Consider the following 23,957-nt stretch of genomic DNA (forward strand, 5'->3'; position numbering starts at 1 on the left):
TGAGGCCTGGGGAGTAGGAGTCCCGCAGGGGAACCTACCTGCCTACCTACCCACCCACCCACGGCCTTGTGGCTGATGTGTTTATTATCCCCGAGTAGACGTGCAAAGTCAACACCGGCCCTTAGACCCACAGGACCAGACGATTTAGTGCCCATCTAAAAATCTTCACTGCTTTTGCTAAGGGAGGAAGCTGACGGTCACATTTAGCGGCCATTTACAAGCACGAGGTGTTGAATCATTTCAGTTATTACGACAAGAAACCGGTTCCCCGTTTCGGGGGGCTCCGCTCCGTGCAGCGCCGTCGCCCTTCGCGGTCCCGAATCTCGCACAAAGCTGATGTTCCGGCTCGCTTGTAAACTCGCGAGCCGCGCTTTGGGCCTGATGGGAACCTCCCGCGCGAGTACAGCAAAGCGCGCTGGTTTTTTAGGCAGACGAGGCTCTTTGGGTGAATCCAATCTCTTTTATTTTGTTTTTTAAGTGTGTGAAGGGTTGAGCGTCATGTGGAGGAAGTGGAACCGCTATCGGTGGGAAGCTGCAATTTGAAAAACACAATTTCTCTGGATCAGAGTTTTAGCACTGGAGAAAATTAGGGTATTGACTTAAAAGCAATTGTGCTATTCTTCTTAAATAGCGGTTGCCCAAAAAGTATGTTTTCACATTAGAGTTTCTCTGTGAACTGATTAATCGCCTACCAAATTCTAGCTGTTGTGTTCTCCAAGATAGAAAAGAAGCTGAAGTATAACAAGAAGTCTGTGAAAATGTAAATGAGTGGAAGTTTGTAAGACAAAGGGTAGAGATGGGCGGTGGGGAGGGAAGGGATGGAAATGTGAAGGAATGTTAGTGGTCAGCTTGAGGCAGGTTACCTGGTGTCAGGCAGGTTGTGATGTTGTACCTGCCTGCACCAGGTTGTTCCTGGTGTCAGGCAGATGTCAGGCAGGTTGTAATGTTTCATAAATCCAATGTCTATATTAAGTCTATGATTTTTTGTATCTGGTAAATTTATGAAGTGAAGTTCATAGGCTCGTCTACGAAAGGTGTTTTGTAATTTGCCTTTGAGGATTAGAACTGAGCGATCAGAAAGGGAGTGATGGTCTTGTGAGAAGTGGGCACCCACAGGTAATTGGGTATTTTTGTCTTTGATGGATTTTTGGTGTGCGTTCATTCTGGTGCACAGTTGTTGTTTGCTTTCTCCTTCGTATTTTCCGTCGAGGCATTTGGTGTACTGGATGAGATGTATTACGCTTCTGGAGGTGCAGGTGTAAGATCCAGGAATGGTCATGGTTCTGTTGTGGGGTGTAGTGATTGTGAGACTGGTGGAGATGTGTTGGCAGGTTTTACATCTCTTATCCTGGCATGGTCTGGATCCATTTGGTTTGGTTTGGGTCATAGGGAGTTTGCTTCTTGTGATGGGGTTAGTGAGGTTTGGTTCTTGTTTAAAGGCTAGGATGGGTGGTTCTGGAAAGATCTCTTTAAGAATTGGGTCTTCTTCTAGTAGACATGATCATTAACACCTGTAAATTGAAGAACAATGAGCCAGTAAGGCACTTGACTCCCACAGCTGCTGCAGTCTGGAGCAGGAATCTAATCAGAGTGCTCCCAACAGAGTCAGAAAATCAGCTTCCCCACTTAATACATGCACCCCAATTTTGGGGAGCTGATTCTGGGGAGAAAGGTGCATGTTTGTATGCAGAGGCAAATTAAGGTGTACTGGGGCCCTGGGCAAGCACAGACTTGGAGGCCCCTTCTCCACATGGGAGCTGGGCTACAGGGGAAGGAGAGGGGCACCTTCCCCTCCTAGTGCTGGCAGGGGATGCTGGGTGGACCCTGCTGGGCTAGGGGGCACATGCCCATCTCTTCTCCCTGCTCCCTGCCCTAGCTACAGCCGATTGCACGTACAGGCACATGCACTCTACTCTCTTTCTCTGCACACACACACACAAACACACACACTTCCCCTCACAAGGCCTCCCCTCTCCCCCACTCGATCATCACATGGAGGCACCCCCCACCCCCCAGCTGCAAACTGCCTGTGGTTCAATCTCACTCCCCACTCAGCCCCTGTTACACTGACCTGCATGGAGCTGCTGCAGGCTGGGCTGGGAGCGCCACACCATGTCTCTGTGGGTGGGCACTGGGAGGAGTGGCTGTGGGGCGCTAAGATGAATCTTGGGGGGCTATGACCCCCAAGGCCCTCCCAGCGCTGCTGCCCGCAAAGGCGCAATGTGGTGCTCCTGGCCTGGCCCAGCTGCCCCCCTCCCCCCCTGCCAGGTAGGGCACTGCTCTCCCAGCCTGGCTTGGCCCAGTCCCCTCCAGACACAGAGGCACCCAGCCCACTCCCCCTTTCCCAGGCGCAGCATGGCTCTCCTGGGCTGATCCCAGCACTGCCCCCTGTGCCCACGTTTCCAGCGGCCAGGGAAACAAATGTGAAAGCTACAGTTTTAAACTTGGCGCCAAAAATGGGTGCAGTTTAAAACTGCGGCTTTCATTTCCCTGCTGATGAGGATCCCGGGGCCAGGGCTCCAAATTGGTAGGGGCCCCTGGGCTCGTGCCCAGCTGGCCTGTGCATTTATCTGCCTATGGTTATATGCAAGAAAATATTGCAGCTCTGCTCCTCAGGATGGCTGGCTGGGTAAAGCAGTGCAGCTTCTCAGAACAACGCCTGGCACCACGGGAATGTTTATAATAGGGGGAGACTGTTGCAACAAGGGAAGTTTAGGTTACATATTAGGAAAAACTTTCTCACCAGGAGGGTGGTAAAACACTGGGACAGGTTACCGAAAGAGATTGTGAAATCTCTGTCCTTGGAGGTTTTTTAAGACCCAGCTAGACAAAGCCTTGGCTGAGATGATCTAGTTGGAGATGGTCCTCCCTTGAGCAGGGGGTTGGACTAGATGTGACCTCCTGAGTGTGCGCGCCGGGTCTGACCCCGGGTCGCTTTCGTCTCTCTGCACGCGGGCTGTGGCCAGCAGCCCGGGCAGGCCGGATCGGAGAGGGCGGGCGCCGAGCTAGAATTAGGCACAGACACGTAACGGTTGATTTTAAGATTATTTTACTTACACCGAGATGGTCGTGGTGTAGGCTGAGAACTTGCTTGAGTTGCGGTTACAACAGAAAACACGAACACACGTGGAGGTTGCAAGGCTCCACGCAGACAGAACACGAACAATCACGTGGAGCTTGCTAGGCTCCACGCAGACAAACTCTGGATGTCCAGGACAAGCTCGCATAAAACTCGTCATTACGTCTTATAGTAGGCTCCGTTCGAAGACGGGAAGAGGTGGGCGGTGGATCAGGCCGCCAAACTCCTCTGAGCGACACACAGGGTTTCTATTACCCTGCCGCGCACACCCAGAGTCCCCACAAGATGGATGCGGAGTCCTCTTCGGCTTGGGCGGAAACTGCTCAAGCCTCTTATACGGCTAGCAGGCCAATCGCTGGCCACCACGTGTGAATAATTTAGAACTAGCCAATTGCGGGGCACGAATTTGCATACGATGAGCGGGAAAACTTTGCACCGTGCATTTCTGTGCTGCAAAGGAAATGCACCCTGCAAAGATCGCTGCAAAGTGGTGGGAACACTCCCCTGCACGCGGGTTCTCTGTGCAGCAGAACTCCTCCGTGCAACGAAGTTGCAAACCCACGGGGATAATTCTTAGTGCTGAAGCACACACAAAAAAAATCAGACCTTTGGGTCATGACATCCCCCCTTGCTGAAGGCACAATAGAATTATACTTCAAACCTATCATCCGGGTTATTCATAGCTCTGCCAATGGTTCGCGAAACTAAACGAACATAAACAAAATCAGTCAACAATAAAAGTTCGTCCTCAAGGGATCGAATCAAATAATAGCCGGCACACACACATATACATAAAATCACATTCATAACAAAAAACTGAACAATCATGACTTCGGTGGGCGTCATGGTGGAATCGCGCGTCAGGCCTTTGTTCCTCTCGGTGATGTTGTCCCTCTTGGGGCCTCTCTCCACCACGCACTCTGAATCCCAGATCTGTAAAAGAACTCTCTTAAAATGGTTATTCAATACTATCTATAAAATCACACAGGACCGCACGATAATGCAGTCAATTAAAGTTATCAGTACTATTAAATACAAATACATAAACACGATTTTATACTGGACAGCTCTCTTTCTTTTCCAACTCAGCAACTCGACGAAATCGTCGAAGAGTCGTCATCGTCTTCTTCTAGATAGTGAAAACCTAACTCGTAGGCTAGCTGCCATTGTCCCGCGTCTCCTAAAATCCGAAGCTGTCTCTTACTAAGTCCAGAATGCTGCAGGAGGTATCCAAACATATATCTCTCCTCCTGTGTTCTCTGGTGTAATACTGGACGCTCGGATTCGCGGTGTTTCGTGTTCTGAGCCTCAGTCGGGCGTTGACACTCTCGATCACTGGATAGTCTTGGCTCCATTAGGACGCGCAGTCTTGACAACTGATGAAGGAGACTACTCACAGGATGATCGACCAGTGGGTTCAGCACAATTCGCAGAACCACGATGTTTCTTTGCCCGTAAACTTTAAGACAACTATCTATGCTGTTGAGGGTCACTGGAACGGTTCCAGGGTCTCGCAGGTGACGATGAGGCCACGGTCGCATTCGTTGGAGCGGTGTTAGTCCTAACGTGCATTCTCTTGGGTTCCAGGCGCGATACGAAACTCCAATATTAGCCAGTACAAGCTGTTCTTCACCGGTGTGCTCTGGTCGGCCGTCATGCCATGCGTGGGCCTTCTGTTCAATCACTCCTGCCACAAGCGCTGGAATCGGAATAGGCCAATGGACGCTAAACGCCACCATGTCGATGTTGGTGACATGTCCCCTACTCCATGAAGCTTGTCTCATCAAGAAGCTTGCTTCTTCCTGGTCCAGGAGGTCAGACCCAAGTTCCACGACCAGACGTCCTAATCACACAGCAAGAGTTTCGTCGGATCGGATCCTGGATTCTCTACACAAATTCTGCAGTTCGGCTCTGGAACGAGCGTAATAGGTGGTAGCTTGAACTGCATTCTGCGGACCGATGACTGGGCTGCTTGATGCTGCAGGCTGATCAATTTCCTCACGAGTTGTCGTTGCTGTTGCTGTTTCTGTCGGAGCTGCAGTCATTGTTACAGTGGGAGTCGTTGCTGTCTCAGGCGGGAGGGGCGGATGCACTCCTCCGCTTGACTCCCCCTCCCTTCGGCAGAGGGGCGTGGTTGGCGGAACCGACGCTGCGTCGCTGGGCGGAGTTACCGGCCGAACCCTCGCGGGCTCTCCCGAAGCTCCATCCCTCACTTCCGGCTCCTCCACGCGGTCTTCCCTCTGCTCGGCGCCATCTTGTTGGGGCTTTTCAAGATCCCTTTTCTCAGCCGCTTCTCCGACCGCTCGAACGGCCATATGCAGCTGGGTCTTTAAACTTAAAGTTTCGCTCATTAGATCAGCCATAGTCTGAAAGGTTGCATTTAGTTTTCCCCCCTTGTCGCACCGTAGGACCACTCTCTCATTTACGGCGTGATCCTCCGTCTCCGGGTCTTCGCGGAGCTCGGATGGACGCTCTCGACCCCTCAGTCTAGGCACCACCATGCAAGGGGAAAACCAGCCAATTGGCATCGTCTCTCCCATCTCTCGGGTACACCGTGAGCAACGGACACACTCCCGGGTGGGGGTCGGGCTTACTGCGCTCGCCGGGTTGACCTCGGCAAGGGTCACAGCCTCGAGGGGCCTATACAGGACCCGCTCATCGCCCGTGATACACCCGAACGCCGCGGGGTGAAGACACACTTCTTTCCCTTCCAGGGCTCCGACTTCTGGAGTTCCCTCTTCTCCCCTTAACGAAAGGTGTCCACGGACACATCTCCTGCCCGTTCCGCCCGCCTGGTGGTATGCGAGGTGCGCCTCCAGTTCTCCGACGCTTGCTACGCTGCGTCTCCCACTTCTCCAAGGGCAATTCTCAACTAATTCTAACTCTAGCGAGCCCTCTCCTGATCCTATCGGCATGTGCCGCGGTGATCCCGATCCCATCCTTGTCGCCATGTGCGCGCCGGGTCTGACCCCGGGTCGCTTTCGTCGCTCTGCATGCGGGCTGTGGCCAGCAGCCCGGGCAGGCCGGATCGGAGAGGGCAGGCGCCGAGCTAGAATTAGGCACAGACACGTAACGGTTGATTTTAAGATTATTTTACTTACACCGAGATGGTCGTGGTGTAGGCTGAGAACTTGCTTGAGTTGCGGTTACAACAGAAAACACGAACACATGTGGAGGTTGCAAGGCTCCACGCAGACAGAACACGAACAATCACGTGGAGCTTGCTAGGCTCCACGCAGACAAACTCCGGATGTCCAGGACAAGCACGCATAAAACTCGTCATTACGTCTTATAGTAGGCTCCGTTCGAAGACGGGAAGAGGTGGGCGGTGGATCAGGCTGCCAAACCCCTCTGAGCGGCACACAGGGTTTCTATTACCCTGCCGCGCACACCCAGAGTCCCCACGAGATGGATGCGGAGTCCTCTTCGGCTTGGGCGGAAACTGCTCAAGCCTCTTATACGGCTAGCAGGCCAATCGCTAGCCGCCACGTGTGAATAATTTAGAACTAGCCAATTGCGGGGCACGAATTTGCATACGACGAGCGGGAAACCTTTGCACCGTGCATTTCTGTGCTGCAAAGGAAATGCACCCTGCAAAGATCGCTGCAAAGTGGCGGGAACACTCCCCTGCACGCGGGTTCTCTGTGCAGCAGAACTCCTCCGTGCAACAAAGTTGCAAACCCACAGGGATAATTCTTAGTGCCGAAGCACACACAAAAAAAATCAGACCTTTGGGTCATGACACTGAGGTCCCCTCCAACCCTAATTTTTTATAATTCTATGACTGGTTGATTCCTTCCTGGAACCCACCCCCATATTCTCCCTTGTGGTCCACTGACTTCAAAGCCACCACCCTAGAGCAATGGTTCTCAACATTTTCAGACTCAAGGCACCCTGGAAAATGCCAGCTGTCTGTTTTTACTTTTTTCTTCGCTACCAAAAAATAATAAAGCAATTCTTGTTTCAAAGATCTTTGAAAGACCACAACAGATCAGAATGTTTTTGACACTATTGATTTCTATTTGAAATTTCGGGGTTCATATTGTGAATTGTATGTAGGCCTTTGCACACCTAATATTGTGTGTCCCCCTGTACCACCCTTAAAAGGACTTAATGGCATGCTGTTAAAGAATTGCTGCCCTAGAGACTTAATTCTGATCTTGAATGTCAAAGCAATCATTGAAAAGTTTATTGTGTTTGAACTTGGTAGAGATGCATCATGGCCGACTGTTCAGGACACTAAATAATATTATCCTATTTTCTATTAATAAGGAGTAAATAATAATTAATAATGATTAGCATTTATATATTTGTAATTCATGGATCTCAGAGCATTTTACAAAGATGGATGAATATCATTATTCCAAAGATGGAATAGAAAACAGGGGAAACGTGCACAAAAAAGTTAAGTGGATCTGTGAGGTCAGATCAGAAAAATACTTAAAACACTGTGAAAGCAAAGAACCAGACACTAAATATATTTGTATTCTTCACAGAATGGCGAGCAATACGGGAAGTAATGCATTCCTTCCCAGCCAGAAAGCCATGGCCTCAGAAAGTCCTCGAGCAAAGAAATCTGAAGAAGAGACATTTTATGTGAACTGCAGAGCAGCTTATCTAACTGTTTTTAAAAGCAGCTTAGAAAACATTAAATCAAAGGAACAACTCTGTTTAGGTAATGGGTTGGAGTTTTTGTTTTTATTTCATGTAGTGTGTGAAGATTATAGAAGATTTGCCAAACAGGCAATATTTCACTGGTAGAAATAACCTGATACATAATGGAAATAGCACAATAGATGTTTTAACAATTTGAGCAGTTTTGGGTGAGATTGAGGTCTTCAAGTATCAGTGGCTGAATATTTTATATACGTTTTTTAAGGTTTTTCTCTGTTATAAACCATGCAGTGGTTTCCTTTTTATTACTTTTCCTCCATATTTTTCTTTTCCCTCAAATCTTTAAACTATATTTGTAGGTATTGGATGGCACCTAGAACTAGGAACATTATATAGAGCCTCTCATCTCTAAATCACTAGTCTGAATGAGCAAAAGTCAATACCAGCTGACAACTACTGGGGGACCTAAGTGAGTTGTTTAACAACACCAAGTTTGATGGTGGCATTCTTGCTTTACTTGAAGAGGGCCTAGATACTTCTTTGAGATTGTGACATATTGCAATAAATTGTTTCTGTCTCTCTGACAAGTGATAAAGTGAGTTGATCTCTGTTCAGTTTCTAGTGGACAAGTGTCCCCAGCACAGAAAATCACCATGGCAACTGGCATTAATTGGCACAGTAGTTTGCAGTCTCATCAGTGAAGCTGTAAAATGAGTCATGGTGATTAACCTACCTTTCCCTCCCTAGAGAGGGTCCCCCAGATCAGGGTTGAGACTCATTGTCCATGTGGTGGGTCAAAAGCTTTCCTTGTCCTTCAGCTGACATTGAAGAGCTTGCTTAATTTTTTGAAGTCTAAATGCACACGAAGTTAAAACACCAGTTTCTTGCAGTTCAAATTAGGAGTTCTATTTTTCCTAGTATTATTCCATATGTGTGATTAGGTGATAGCCCTGTCAAGAGTTCAACAGAAAAAAATCCTCTGCATATATTTTAATTTTTTTTTGATGAGCACAGTTATTCATAGAAGATATAGACAGTTGAATCATGATTATGATACTTGAAAAATCTTGAAATAAAATGATGATGCTTAAAAATGTTTTGAAATAAAAATAAATGGAAATTTCACAGCTGCTGGATGGATCTATGAAATGACCAATATACTCAAGATTTTTTTTATATACACAACAAAAAGAATGGTCAATTTACTTACAGTATTTTAATTAGTTACTAATCCTGTTAAATATTATGTGGGATAAGATGAACAGTTCCAGCAAGAAAAACACAAAGCAAATGCAGTGCCAGTGATGCCCTCTTTTTTTCCAGATTTGTCACTGGTCTAGCAAATACTTGAAATTTTTTTCTTAAAACCCCAGTATCCCTTTATGAAAGAAATTTGACATGTTGTCTGCAATAGGAATTCAAGAAGTCCTTCCCAGTCTTACATTCCACCTGAAATCTTTCTATTAAATGAGAATCTGTTTGCTTTTTTAAAATGAAAGTTTTTAGTCCTCTTGACTAGGGAGAAAAACTTGAAAATGTCAGGCTCAGAAATGGAAGGGAAAGACAAAGAACCCAAACGTATTATATTTTTAAAAATCACATAAATAGTAAGTTAATCTTGTGATTTTGGGGGACCTGAGCATTTAGGACTGGCAGTATTCCAGTGTTTCTTGTTAAAGACCTACTGTTAGAGTATGGTGTCAGAAAGTGGTATATTTATTACATAAATCATGCAGCATTGTAATCACAGAAGCAGCAACAAAGTAAATAGAAGAGTACTCGCACACTATCCAATCGCACACTTTAGTCATAACACCATTACATTTTTGTATAACATAAGATTTGCTATCTATACACTTTAACTTCTGTTTTAATCTCTGTACCATCTTTACCTCCAACACATAAGGTCAACCAGGAATGTAGCTGACATAAATTGATGTATGCTTGTTGTGCTACACAGTTTCAGATTCACATCTTTCCCAGTGCCTGAAACGGTATTCTCACTAGCAAACACAGTATTAGGCAGGCTTTTAAATCTATGCTAGAACCCCTTTTATAAAATCTCAATGGTTTTAGATAATCTGGACTTTAAAATAGGGGTGTGAACAAATTAATATAATTTATATGTTTTGTGTCTTTCATCTCTATCCATATGCTACTTGGGCACATAGCAAGCAGCTGGGCACTTTGGTTTCAAGGTCAGCTAAGAAAGTGCAGTGACTGATTCAGGCTCCAGTCTTCTCAGAGTTGTGTGTGAACTGATTTTCCTTTTAAGTCCATAAGCATTCAGAGTCATAGGCTCTTGTTAATGTTTAGAAAGAATTCTGGCAAGGAATCAAATGATGGAGGGGGTGGGGTGGGAGGGGAGAATCAGTGTTGAAGTATCTATGGTTACATGAGTTTGGCTAACAACACAAATTGCACTGTTCATCTAGACCAGTGGTTCTCAACCTTCTTGTACTTGAAGCACCTTCGGGGGGGGCGGGGAATCAGCTTCCACCAGTGCACACACCCCAGGAGGGCACAGGGTGGGTGCATGCCCCCAGATCTGTGCAGGGCATGGGTGGGGTGGGCTGCAGCTGTGGGCTGGGGCTGTGTCAGGCTCTTCCTGGTACATGGCGAGGGCAGTTGGGCTGGGGCCACCCTCGGGGTGGGCAGTGGAGGCCGTGGCTACAGGGGAGCTACGGCAAAATTTGGGGTAGCTGCAGCCTCTTCCGTAGCCCCCCTCCCAGCACTGCCACCTTTTGCAGCCTGGCCCGGTCCCCACCTTGAAGAGCCCAGCCCCAGCTTGCAGCTGCAGCCTGCTCTGCCTCGCCCCATGCAGATCTGGGGCCACCCCTCCCCCCCATGTTCTCCCAGAGTGCACACAGAGGCAGGAGCCATCCGCCCCGTCCCCACACCCTCCAGACAAGCCACAGCTCCGTCCCGTGCCCCACCCCACCCCAGCTGGGCAGCACCTGCCCCAGCCCCACTCCCTCCCTCACTGTGGGGGGCATTGATCTGCCCCCTCGCACCCTTTTCCCTCCCCCCACCCCTTCCACCACAACAGAGTTACCAGCTGGATTTAGCTGTATCAGAAATCGAATCAGTATTGGCCGATATGCCTCCTTAAAAATTGGCTATCAGTATCAGCCACCAAAATCTCTATCAGTACACCCCTAGTTTATCTACTTATCTGCTAATCTCCTGACACCATGCAGCAGTGTGACAGGCTCACAACCACAGTACCAGCCAGTGGGCGTACCCCATCTCCTGGGCCACTTAGAACCTGGGTCTATTCGCTCACCAAAACTTGTTGTTTTACTGGGTTTTACCTCTGGAAGTGGTGCTTGTTGGCACTGGATTTAAGACCCAGAGACCTTGTTCTGGGTGGACCCAAAACCCTCAGACCAACCACGACCTCTTCCTTCGATAATAGGCAAATGTTATTGATACACCATGGTAGCAGGTATGGAATTGTTTGCATTATTCTTATCTACCAGACCCAGGGTTCACAGAGTTAAGGTACATCTGGCCAGTACATGAGCTTCACTCTGCAGTTCTCTCTTTAATGTCATATGTCAGCAGCCTTGAGGTTGGAGGCCAAGGTCCTTTCTCCCCTCCCCGCCCAGTGGGGTGGGTGAGATGTGCTGGTGGTGTGACCTCTGTCCATACTGGCCTCGGGTTCCTGTCTTGGGGACACTTTGGTGCTCCGAAATTCTTCCTTCTGTATTCTTTGTCTCTTCTGATCACTCTTCATCTCTGGGTATCATTGACTGGTCTCCCTGTGGTTGTCATACTGTCCACGTTTTGTCCTGTCAGCATATTTCTTTGTTTCACAAGCCCATCACATACATACATCCTAATTTGGGCTTTACGGTCTCTCCTAATTTGGTCTGTTCCTCAAAACAGGAAATCCCAAGGGCTCTGCAATTGGGCACTATAACCTGGTGCCACCTTATGTTATGGAACAGTGTGGTACATGTCTTCAATTTCTCAGCCTGTGTGTCTGCTTGCTGCTTGTCTGTTAGATACAGTGGGCCTTAAGGAAACTTGTAACAAGCAGGCTTTTTAAAAATCAGTTAACCCTTGCCATTGCCCTGGACCATTGTTGTAATGCGTATCTACTTTACCTACAAGCCAGTTCTGAAAAGCAAACCTCTAAATACCATTTTCTAGCCATCAGTACTCAGTGGCTCCTGTAGGACCCAGGGCACGCCTTCTGTCGGGCTTCTCTTCTACTCCCCACGCATTTCCACTTGGCTGTTTAGGATCAGCCTGGATGATGCTCAGATACAGTGATGGGGCCCTCTCCTCCTGTGTTAAGGTGAGGTGATCATGAAAGCTGCACGGGTTCTGGCTCTGGTCCTGTATGCTTGGAAAAATTACAGCATAATGACAATTCAACTAAAATACCTCAGTGCAGTGGGCGGGGCAACGATGCCCCTGCACTGTTTTCCTTCAGCATGTGGGGTGTCTCAGTGTCTGGTGCACCCTTCTCCCACAGACTCTTTAAGTTAGCAGTACCCCTTTCTGGGCTGGGTTCTGTCCAGCCAAGTACAATAATGCTGCAGGACATGCCCCACTGAGCCTGCACAATCCTTGCAGTTCTGCCAGTCCCCCACCAGGGTGCTCTGGGTCCATGGACACTTGGCTGGGATGTGAGGTGCTAGGGGGCTCCGTGCTGGGTTCTCCCCTTGGCAAGCTCCCGTAGTGCCCACTGTGCCACCCTCTCCCGACCCCAGTTGACCTGCATATTTCTACACGGATCATCATGGGTGTCGGAGAGTGGTGTTCGTTCTGGGCCACTCAGCCCACCAGGTGTGGCAGTCAAGTTGGCTGTTTGTCAAGTCCACTTGTTTGGATCCCCGGTGCCCCATGGGCAATCAGGGCTTCCAGGGATCTTACAGGGAACTTAGCCCTGGGAAAACAACTAGCTTCCTGATGGTTATATAGCATGTATCTAGGTCCTCCCCAGTTGTGCCTCAACACACTGCCCCTCCAGGCATGCTGGCCCTAGAAAGATACTCTGGGTCGCATCCAGCTGTAGAGAGAGCATCCAACTCTGCTGCCAGCACTCCCACATGCCCTGGCTCCACTGTGGGGCTTCCTTTAAGCCCGGAGCCTTCAGGTGCCAGACCAACCGGCAGAGCTTCTTCCGGCCACGTGGTGCCAGCTGACTCGCCCACAGACCAGCCACATGGATGCTGGAGCTGCAGTGTGTAGGGCTGGATCCTGTCACAAGCATCCTTCAGAGGATCTGGTGGTACCCCAGGGTGCCACAGCACCTTGATTGAAAGTCACTGATTCTGATCCTGTAAAACTGACTTGGCAGGAGTTGTGCTTATTCATGGAGTGTCCTCTAATGCAGCATTTTTCGATTTGTGGGTCATGACCCAAAAATGGGTCACAAGAGTACATGACTCAAAAATGGATCAGCAAACTTAAAAAATGGATTCTCCTTTAAAGGAGAAAAACGTAGGAAACTGTGGGTTTCCCCTTTCAGGCTGCTGGAGTTCCAGCCTGCAAAGGGCTGCTTAGGGTTGGGGGGAGTGGGAGGAAGTCAATCAGGCAGGGGTCGGGGCCATTGATGTTTACAAATGGGTCCTGGTATAAAAAGGTTCAGAACCGCTACTCTAATACTGTGTATCAGAATGCTGCTTCAGGTATCAGCAGTATCCTCAAGGAAATGTAAGCAAAAAGTTTGGTCTAAACAAACTTTCAAAAATATAAACTGGGGGACAGGAGAACCATTTGTAGCAAATACTGACCTCTCTGCAATGATAAATCATGGCAGAACATGCCAGAATTTTGCCATATATTTAAGGGAAAACTTTAAATGTAAGTGAATGTTGTGATCGTGAACATTGTTAGATTGACAGTCCAGGAGACTGGGTTATTCGCATAACAATTATAGAGAATATTTGCTCTTTTTCAGCTGACCTTGTAACTGATATGTGCGCACAATTGTGTCAAAGTGACACATGGATAAAGATGTAAGCTTTCCTCTCTTTTCCATGGAGGAACCATGTTGGCTCAGGGAAAAGGCAGAAACTTCTATTCTTTTTAGTATTGCATCCAGTATTAGTAACAAAAGTATTCGTTGAGAGTTCTTTGGGGACGTTTTTGATGATATAGATACCCAACTGATAATTGTGATGATGCCACCAACTCATTTCATATGGGCTACTGAATAGCTCTTGGTTAGTAAAGACTTAGTCATGGGAATCTCTAAAAAGCAAACTGCTGTCTTAGCTGGAGAGGAAAGATTCCATTAATGTTCCTAAGCCATCTAATTATATAATTTTAAGGTATCTTTTCTTAGACAGCATGTTTGATTTTAGCTCCAGTTCAAGATTTTATCTTCTTCATATTGTACACTGATGAATGCCTAGTGTAAATAAAGATTTTCTAGACTCTAGCTAGAAATGGTATATTTGACTTTTGTCCCTGTCATGTTCAGGACCAGTGTGACATTAGCTGTTGATTTTTTTTTTTTTAAAAACAGAGTACATTTAAATGATCAACACATCTTTTTTGAAATGCATGATAATTTCAGTTATCTTAATTTAGAGAAATTACATTAAAATTATTTAAGGTAGCTTCTATGCTGAGGGCTTGAACTAACTCACATTCAGGCTAGTGAACAGACTTGCACTGACTTCGGCTGATCTGCCCATGAATAGGTTTTATGAATAACAGGCTGCTAATATTAAAGCCAGTGTATTATACACAATGGATCAGATCCTACACTTGTCATGAGGGAAAGAGAGGGAATCTCCCTTTGAAGTTCATGGGTATTTTATCCAATTGTGACTCTGATCCTGCAGGTCTTACTCTTCCAAGAAGCCCCATTGAGCTGTGTGGGACTATGCACATGAGTAAGGCATAGCTGCAGAGCAGATTCTTTATATTTTTTCTATAAATCTATGGCCACAATCTTGTGCTGCCACAGAAGCAGCCATAAAGCCAAACTGTGATTTGAAATATCACCATTTCCTTCCTGGTTCCCTCCTGTTTTGCTTATATTTTGCTTATAGTGCAGTGTACTTCAGCAATGCACTTTCCTATACATTATTGGATTAGGGGGACAGTTCCCGTTTTCTTTCCATCTCAGTAAAATGGAGCTAAGGATGTAATATTCCTGCAGAGGCTGTTCTTGCCTCCATGCAAGAGCAGCTGTCACACAGCTGTAAGAGGAGCCTTACACCCACATACTTCCTGCTATGGATGTGCAGCATAGGCCAGAATCTGGCCCTAGAATAAGGCCGGCAGTCTTCGGTCTACATCCTAACCACAGCTGCTAGCATTATGCAAAAAAAGATTTATTATTCAAGGCTATTTTGCCTTGGATTGGTTAGTTTTGTTTTTTTAAAGAAAGGTTGTCTTAACATATGAACTGACTGAAAGATAGTGAGAGAAAAAAAACATATCTTCTACCTGTCAGTGTCAATGAAGAGTTAATATTGTGCTCTTATGTTCAGTACTACAACAGGCTGGAAGAAATCCATCTCAGAAGACAGTTAATAAGTACTGGACTCCCCAGACAACTGCACTGAATTTTGATGATTTTTGTGTTATCTTAAAAAAAGAAAAACCAGCTACAAAACCAGATCTGCTCCAAGCATTCATAAAATTAGATAAAAATAATGAGGGGACTATTTTGCACACTGAACTTCATAAAATTCTTACAACAGTAAGTATAATTGAAGACAATTACAGATTTTGTTTACTTTTTCATAGGGGTCCTATTTGCAGAAAATTGGTGTAGTGAAACTAAACTTTTGAAAATCACAGGAACAATCTTGAATATTAAAAAAAATTGTTTTGGAGGAACAAAAAAAGTCAGTATCTGAATATTTTTTTTAATGATTTCACTTTTACATTTAAATCCTGGCTTCCAGGGCCTTTCCCTTCTCATGTTTTCTTTACAGTCATACATTTAGGTGGTCCAAGAGCTTCTCCAACTCCCATCCTGGGTGATGGGCATCAGTTGAAAAATATGATTTTTTTTTTTAAACACCTTATGCTCCTTCTCCCCTGTTCTGAGCTAAGGCAGTAGGACTCAGCCTTCACTGACTTCACTGCTTAGTTCTTTGTCTTTACCAATCCCCTCCTTTAGGGCCCATATGAGGTAGTTTCATTAACTCTGTGGATAAACCTGTTTATTTGCTACCCTCCCTTTTTGTCTTTTCTCTCATTTATTCCTGTCAAAATAATTATTTTCCCCTCTCCCCCCCTTGTTGTCAGGGAACTGGGTAGTGGTGGAGGAATCTGCCCATTGCTGGTACAGTCTCTGGCTGAGCCAGGCTCCCTGCACAGCCACGTGCCACAGCTCCCAGCTGGAGTGGTCTGACTCTCAGCTGAGGCAGGTAGGGTAGGGGGAGCCCCAGTGTCACACCTGAATTGCTTCTGCCCCTGCTGCAGGAAACTGCTGTGGCAGCCCACAGATTCCTCCTTCCAGCCTGCTCCCAGCCATTGGGGTGGGAGGGGAACCTGTGTGCTGCACCCACTGTCCCTCTCTGAGCCGGGATCCCTGCACAGCTGCTCCCTGCATTGTGGGGCCGGACAAGTTCAGGAGTGACTTTGGGGCTTCTCTTGAGCCTGGATCAGCAGCAGAAAGCAGTAGAAGGGACAGGTGGCGGGGAGGTAGGTGGAGGGGGGCAGGCACTGGGGAGCAAGGGGTGGGGTCAGGCTGCCAGCTACCTGCTCCCCATGCCACCTGCTCTCCACCTCTGCTTTCCCCACTGCTTGCTGACCTCCCACTGCTTTCTCCTACCTGTCCCCCCCCACCCTTGTTTTTCTCCTCCTTCTTACTCCTTTGCCTCTGCTTTCCCCATGGTTACTCTCAGCCTCTACTTTACCCCATTTCTGCTCTACCCTGTCCTCTGCTTTACCCCCATTCCTGCTTTGCCCCACCACTTAGCCCCCCCATCACTTTTCTCTGCTCCCCAAAGTCTGTCCCCCTGCCACTGCTTTCTGCACTGCTTGCCCCCTGCCACTGCTTTTCTGCTGCAGTGGTGGTGGGGAATTTAAGATGATCCTCTAACAATTACCTTCTAAACATAAAAAACTATTTAAAACTTTGCAAATTCTAACAAATTTATAATTAGGCTTGGTGCTGAGCCCCATCCCTGCTTTTACTTAGGTGACACTTGACTGCTGGAGGGGCCATATTCCAATAAGCATAACTAATTTCCATATCAAATTCCCAAGGGCTTGTTTTTTTGTGTACAACCAACACAAATGCAACATTATAAAATGCCATCATCTTAGTACAAAACACAGAATCAAATTGTGGGTACAATTTAAAAAGCTGCCCGGAAGGATTTTAATAAATAGTGTCCAAACGTGGTCATTCTAACAAAAAAGTGACAAAGCAAAAGGATTTTAAGCTGTTTTATTAATGTGAGCAGGAGCAAAAGAAAATTAAATGAGGTGAGCAAACAAGCCCATATGGTAGTGCCAACCACAGCAAAATTAGGATCAGATGTTGACTTTAGTTCCAGTTTCAAGATCCCTAACCAGAAGGTATTGTATTTGAGTACAAATAGTGATCATAGCAAAATGGAAAGTTGGAATAAGTTCTGAATGTAGCAATAGCCACCAGGGCTGTGTGAAATGTTGCCATCCATTTCATTTTGACGTTGTTTTGACTCATTTCAAGGTCGAACCTGCAAAACTGAAATGAAACAAAGGGCTGCAAAACAGCCTCGAAACAAAACAAGGCTAGTCGAAACGTTTCGACCATAGTGCTGGGGATGGGAAGTCAGTCCAGCTGGTCTGACTCCCCATCCCCGGTGCAAGATCGGGCTGGGGATGGGAAGTCAGCCTATCCCCAGCCCGATCTAGCATGGTGGGGGATGGGAACTTAGCCCAGTTGCGCTGAGTTCCCAACCCCAGCCCCACCATTGGGCTGGGGAAACTCAGCCCAGCTGAGCTAAGTTCCTTTCCCCAGGGCCGCCTGATGGTGGGGCTGGGGTTGGGAACTCAGCCCAGCTGGGCTGAATTCCTTTCTCCAGCGCGATAGTCTGGCAAAGTGTCAAGGCAGCGTCAGAACAGCCTCACTGTTTCAACGAAGCGAAACAGTGAGGTTGTTTCAACTCGAAATGAAATTTGATACAAAACACTGTTCTGTCCAGACCTCGAAACTGAAGTTAGAATGGAACAGTGATGTTTTAGGCACAGCCCTAATAGCCACACCATGAAATGTGTGAAAGGGCTATGTTGTTGTAATTTTTAAAAATTTAAGTTAGAGTGAATCCATCATTTTGTGAGGACACAGTATAAAGAACTTGGTGAGCATATAGCTGCCCAATAAATGAGCAAAATGTTAGATATTTTGAAATTAGCCCATTGCTGCTAATATATTAGTGTAAATATGAATTTACTTGAGGGACTTGTAGTATGGGATCTTGAGATTGAATACATTCTTTTACTGAGCATTTAATAGTGCTTGAAGAGGTCAAATAACTTTTGCAGTGTTGATCATTACTTTGGGGATTCAAACTAAAATGTATTTCTGTGTGCCATAGATAAGATTTCTGGAAAGAATGCAGAAGTATTTACTATCTTTATAGTAATCACTAAACCAGGTATAGGAGTGAAAAAGTCTCTTTATTAGGAACTGAAATCTAACTTGTGTATTGCAGAGAGGTGAGAAAATGACTGCAGATGAAGTCAATGCCATTACTAAATTGGCTGATGTAAACAGTGGTGGCAAACTTGACTACAAAAAGGTACAGTAAAAAAGTCAATACTGTATTGGTCTCAGAATATGGCAATAAAGTTATCAAATTCAGTAGATACTCCCTAATCCATACTAATAGGTCCAGTGGTGATGTTTGCAGATTACCACGTGCTAGAGCAGAGCTTGAGATATCAATTCTCCAAGTTTAATATGGGATCTTGGCTTCCCTGGCTCCATCCTGAGGTGTGCTTCCCTGGGTAAAAATCTATAAACTGGGGGTATCAAACTCACCCCTCCTTGCAGATCAGTTTTGAACTGTGAGGCTCCTTGCAAGCTAGATATGGACAGAGTGGCAGTGGCATAGCATGTGGGTTAATTCAGCTGTTGCTTGTCCACTACCACTCTCTCAGATTTTAGTTGTGGGTCCTACCTCTGCCCCCACTTGCCCTGCCACCAAATTCCTGGACTCTTGGAGCCCCAGGGACCAGATTCAGCCTACTTTAAACTCATGTCGTTTGCTACTCATGAATTTCACTGTATTCATGGGCACAACGTGGCACCATAGAGAGAGAGCAGTGGCCTGGCATAGGTGACAGTTTACTGCAGATTTGGATGTTCAGTGGGGATTAGCATTGTGTAATGCCTTTTAGTCTATCTTATAAATATTTTCTTGGACATTTTGCAGTTTCTTCTGTGAAAGAGACTATTGCAGGTCTCCAACATCTGTTTTCAACATGCAGTATCTCTTTAGTGCTATGTTATTTCAAGCTGAACCTCTAAACGACAACTAATTTTTAAACAGTAAGCAGTCCACAAAAGACTTGGCCTGTAAACACAGCCGCATGGGAAAGAAACAACCCTCTATTAAAAATTAGACATAAAAAGAGTCCCCAAATGTCTAAAAGATAATATAAATTGTCTCATGGGATGGAAGTCATGCTTCATACACAATTAATAGCGTGACCTCACACTAAATCATGGCTCCTTTTTCCTGTGTCACCTGAGAGTGATCAGTCTGATTCATGAAAATAAAATGAGTATTGAACCTCAAGAGAAAACAGCTTCCATATATTGATTTACCCCTCCTTTACTAACATGCATTTCTTCCCTTAAAATTATGTTTCACTTAATGGATTACTCTTCATTCTCTAGTTTTGTAACATATACATGGCAACCAATGAGCAGTGTTGCAAAACTGCACTTGAGAAGCTGGAAGTGGACACTAGAGTGTTGCGTCAGCAGTTTGGAAGTCAAGTTGAAATTTCCACTGAAGGGGCCACCTCACCAATATCAAAGCCATCACCAAGAACTGCAAGGAAAACTGATCACAAGGCAACACCAAGAAGAGGTATTTACTGTTCATACAAGGAGGCCCGTTCAGGAGTCGGCCTCTTCCCTCCAGAGAACTAGACAATTGAGTATTTTTTATGCTTCTTATACCAGTCAACATTTAGTCAACTAATAATCATTTCTACTGTGGCAGTCACAGAAAAGTCCCAGTAGGATTTCTGAGTCCCTTGCTCAAATAGACTTTGACTGTCTCTCTTATCTCAAACGATCACATTTTCCTTAAGACTAAAATCGGTTGACTTTTGTGTGACAAAATCCACAGGAAAGAGAGAAAAATGAATGTACAGATATTGTAGCATTTCAGACTATTTATTTCTTTCCGTTCCTGATCAGAGGTGAGCCTAAAACATATATGAGCAGAAAAAGCCAGTCTATTAGCTTTCATAATAGGAGCTTTTATAAAAGCTCTTTTTTAGCAAGGTGTTTAAGCACAAAAGTAGTCATTGATTTCAGTGGGAATCACATACTCAAAGTTACACAGATGTTGTAGGACCTTACTGAATGGGGAAAAGATTATAGGCTAAAAGCCTTTACCAGCATGATATCAAATATATAAGTTTACACACAAAGTGCAGGAGTTACACTGATTGCCTGCATTCAAACAAATAATGCTGAAATTGAAAAAAAATGCAAAGAAATGCAACAAAAAAGAGGAATTGAAGTCTGGGATTGTGTAGTTTGGCCAAGTGTAAAGGAAATTTGCTGTGGCCACGGCCACATGAGAAGAGTTGACATAAGACAGGATGCTTGAGGCATTGAAATAATTGCCTTGGCACAACTGTGCACAAATGAACAGATGTCCGGGGAAGAAGATACACTGGATTAGAATTGGAGTACAACTCCCTGGGTTGGGCAGATTTACCTTGATTCAAGTAAATGCGTCACATGGTCACAACTCTGTCTTGCTCCTGCCAGTTGCTGTTTTCCCAAGATAGCCCATTCACATGTTTATGACCTGACAGGCACGTAGGTAGGGCTCACTAACCCATGCTCATGTGATTTAAATAATCATAAGGAAAAACAAGTTACATTTACTGAGGATTTGTCATTTAGCTTTTGTCTGTTTCTATAAATAACTGCAAATAAATGCCACTTTAATATGAAGAAACAATAGAAAGAGCTCATAAAAATAAATATCTTCATTATAGGTGAAAACAGAACCTCTTCAAGACCCTCATCAGCTCAAGGTTGTAAAGCATCCATTTCTTCCACTATGAGCATGGGTGCCAGCAGTAACAAAAATTCAAAGCTAATTGAGCCAAACACAGTAAAGGTATCTGCAAGTCAGTCCTATTTAAGTTATGCTGTTTTCCTTTAGGCACACATGTTGTTGCATTTTAAGTACGGAATAGTGTTTCTCTGCTTTTTAGCTTATGTTTTATTAATAGTTTGTCAAGGGCAGCAATGCACTGCAGGGAGCTTTCTGGATACAAAATATTAACATTTTTATATATTGTTGGTTTTGCTGACATCTAGTTATTGAAAATAATTTTTCAGGTGTGAAGGTTTAATAGAACAAAGTGTGCTCTTTATAAATGAAACCACTGTTGGATAAAACGCTTAATGACTTTTTGAGAAATTTAAAATTGAATAATTTATTAGGTTGGTGAGAACTTTAAATGCTTAAGTAGTCTGAAAGACTGCGTATCATAAACCTTTATAAGAAAGGTAATTGGAAATAAATAACAGATCTCCAATCATATTCAGTTTGGTGGATGTTAATTTGCAAATATACTATAGCCTAAAAATATTGATTTTTATTTCAGCTAATATGTTCTATCAGTATTTTCTTTTAAATAAATCACTCATTCAATATAAATTCCTGTGGGAGAAAGACAACAAAGTCACTTTGCTAGGTCAATATTTGTAGAGTGTTAATATTGATCTTTTTCCTTTGTTTTCCCTTTCTTGACTCAGCCTTTACTAGTTTTCTTTCAACAGAAAATAATAGCTATAGAAATATAAAACATTAACTGGAAACTGCTAGGATACATTAAAAATGTGTGCCTTGAGACCTCTGTGTAAAAGGGAAAAAATGGTTATGACCACATAGTATAACTGCTGCTAGAAAACTGAACTGATTGTTCTCATGAGTTACATTTTTGTTTCAAATAACAACTCTGTATTTGTTATTGAACTCTGAAGTCCTTTATATCTTTAACATTGCTAGACAGTGACATTTGTTCTATATTAAAATTTAAAAACATGATCTCCAAGGATTTTTTTCGGTCTGTTTAGGTATCTGTACCCCCATGCAATTTAACCTGCAATTTCAGCTTGTTCAAACATGATATGTAGGGTGCAGAACCATATAATTTTCCAATATTGGATCCCTCTTTCTTTTCACAAGCAAATAAAGTGCTAATAAAAAGCAGCTGTGGAATCTGAGTAACGATTAGCAACCCATTAAAATTAAACTGAACGTTATTCAATATAAGTAAATAGATGTCAATAGAAACGCACATTTTTGCACCCTTGCGAGGGAGAAGCCTGATCTTAAACTCCATTGAAACCAATGGACAGATGCTCAATGATTTCATTAGGCTTTGGATCAGGACCTAACAGCCTGAAAATTGTTCTCGTTCATTTTATATTCACATCCTTCTTCTCCTTTGTTCAGCTATTTTCTGGAATAATAAGAAAGTGTGTTTTGGTGGAGTTGGACCAACACCAATGTTACTACTCTGAAAGATAAATATAATAGAATTCAGGACACTTTGATATTTTTTTAAATAAAGTAAGATTGTCAAGGGCACGTATGAAGTATTGTACCCTTAGCATCATGCAGCCCTTCCTCCTGTTTTCCTTTATTCAGCGAGATGTGCAAAATAAACAGGAAAAAGCCAGGTTCAGGTTTTTAGGGGCCTATCAGACTGTTTTATGGAACATTACCGACTGTCTGTGTTCTCAGAAAAATTTTAAAGGAACCTTCCTCCCCCTCTCTCTGCCCTTCCCAAGCGCATCCCTATGTAGATTGTATTCTTTGCAGTTGCCATTCAGGAAAGGTTAAAAACAATGTGGAATCAGGTATTGAGTTTATCCAGGTCAAAACAGTGAGTAAAATATTAAGTATTTTTACACATAATGAGGGCTGAAGGTGATCATTTGGGTCATTGACATTTGGAGATCTATGTTCTATTCCCAGTTCTGTCACAAATTCCCTTCATGACCTATGGGATGCTCCCTGTGTGATGTTATGACCTTCAACTCTCTTTGCCTTAATTTCCTACCTACAGGGATAATAGGAAAAATAAGTATAAGATGTTTCTCTAATTCACAGGAGTATTGTGTAGCTAGTCATATTTTATATTAAGGTTTCATTTCATTCTTCACATCTGTAAAGGGGCCTCTTGTGTGGAATGAGTAAGAATCTATTGTGCAAGAGGATGGGATAGAATATGTTTTGACAGAACAGGGTTGGGAAATGGGTTGAAGATATGGTTTAAAAAGTATAAGCCATCCCTTCCACTAGAGATACCTTTTCTATTGAATTATGCAGAGCAGGGCAGTTTATATCATTCCCTATCATTTAGAACTGGATGCCAATAGATTAGATTTCTGCAAAATTAGGTACTTGACAGTGGCCAGAGTTGAAAGTAGTAACTGCTTTTGTACTGTTTTCTTGCTGATTAAACCGTTTTCATTATCCAAGTTACCTACAACTTGTATATTTTGTGCTTTTCCATTACACATTCTCTATTACAATTTTCAGTAAAAAAAAAAGTATAGCTTGAAAATAGAAGTAGGAAGACACTTTTAAGTTTTAATAATCCACATGTGTTGCAATGTGGTACTGGTAAGTTAGAGAGTATAGCACCACCTTATGCTCTGTGTAAGTATAACAAGACAGTGTTTTATTTCTTAAGGGTTTTCAAACTTTTTTCATAGTCTTGTCCACATCTAAGTAGAGAGTTTATCTTGTAAGCCGATTTCTCATTGGATACTGGGGTTTTATGGCATCCTCATGTTAATAAACGTCAATTGCTTTCATAGATGAATAATGATAGGAAAGTATGACCTGTCTTTCATATAATATAATAGCTGGAACAAGGAGTAGCAAACTAAGCCACTTTCCACAGAATATCTATGGTCAACACACTGCAGAGTAGGAACCTGTTCATAAGAAAGGTAGGACATAATTTTTTTTTTGATTCCTATGAAAATGCCTTATTCATGAAAATTCTTACTGTAGCTTTTTTGAAAAGATACAGTACATTTGGGACACTGTTTAAACAATTTACTGGG

General features: G+C 44.3%; 1 protein-coding gene across 1 annotated transcript in view; it reads left to right on the top strand.

Annotated features, from left to right (window-relative positions):
- EFCAB7 (EF-hand calcium binding domain 7) overlaps positions 1–23,957 on the top strand; it is a 44,850-nt gene that overhangs the window by 247 nt on the left and 20,646 nt on the right. The window contains exons 2-6 of the mRNA XM_014593892.3: positions 7,576–7,754; positions 15,157–15,368; positions 18,325–18,411; positions 19,515–19,710; positions 20,861–20,985. Of these exons, the coding sequence (XP_014449378.1) occupies positions 7,577–7,754; positions 15,157–15,368; positions 18,325–18,411; positions 19,515–19,710; positions 20,861–20,985 (798 nt within the window). The 5' untranslated portion in view covers position 7,576. The remainder of the gene's footprint in view (positions 1–7,575; positions 7,755–15,156; positions 15,369–18,324; positions 18,412–19,514; positions 19,711–20,860; positions 20,986–23,957) is intronic.

The sequence above is a fragment of the Alligator mississippiensis genome, chromosome 5 (assembly GCF_030867095.1).
Source record: "Alligator mississippiensis isolate rAllMis1 chromosome 5, rAllMis1, whole genome shotgun sequence".
In the NCBI taxonomy this organism is placed as follows: domain Eukaryota; kingdom Metazoa; phylum Chordata; order Crocodylia; family Alligatoridae; genus Alligator; species Alligator mississippiensis.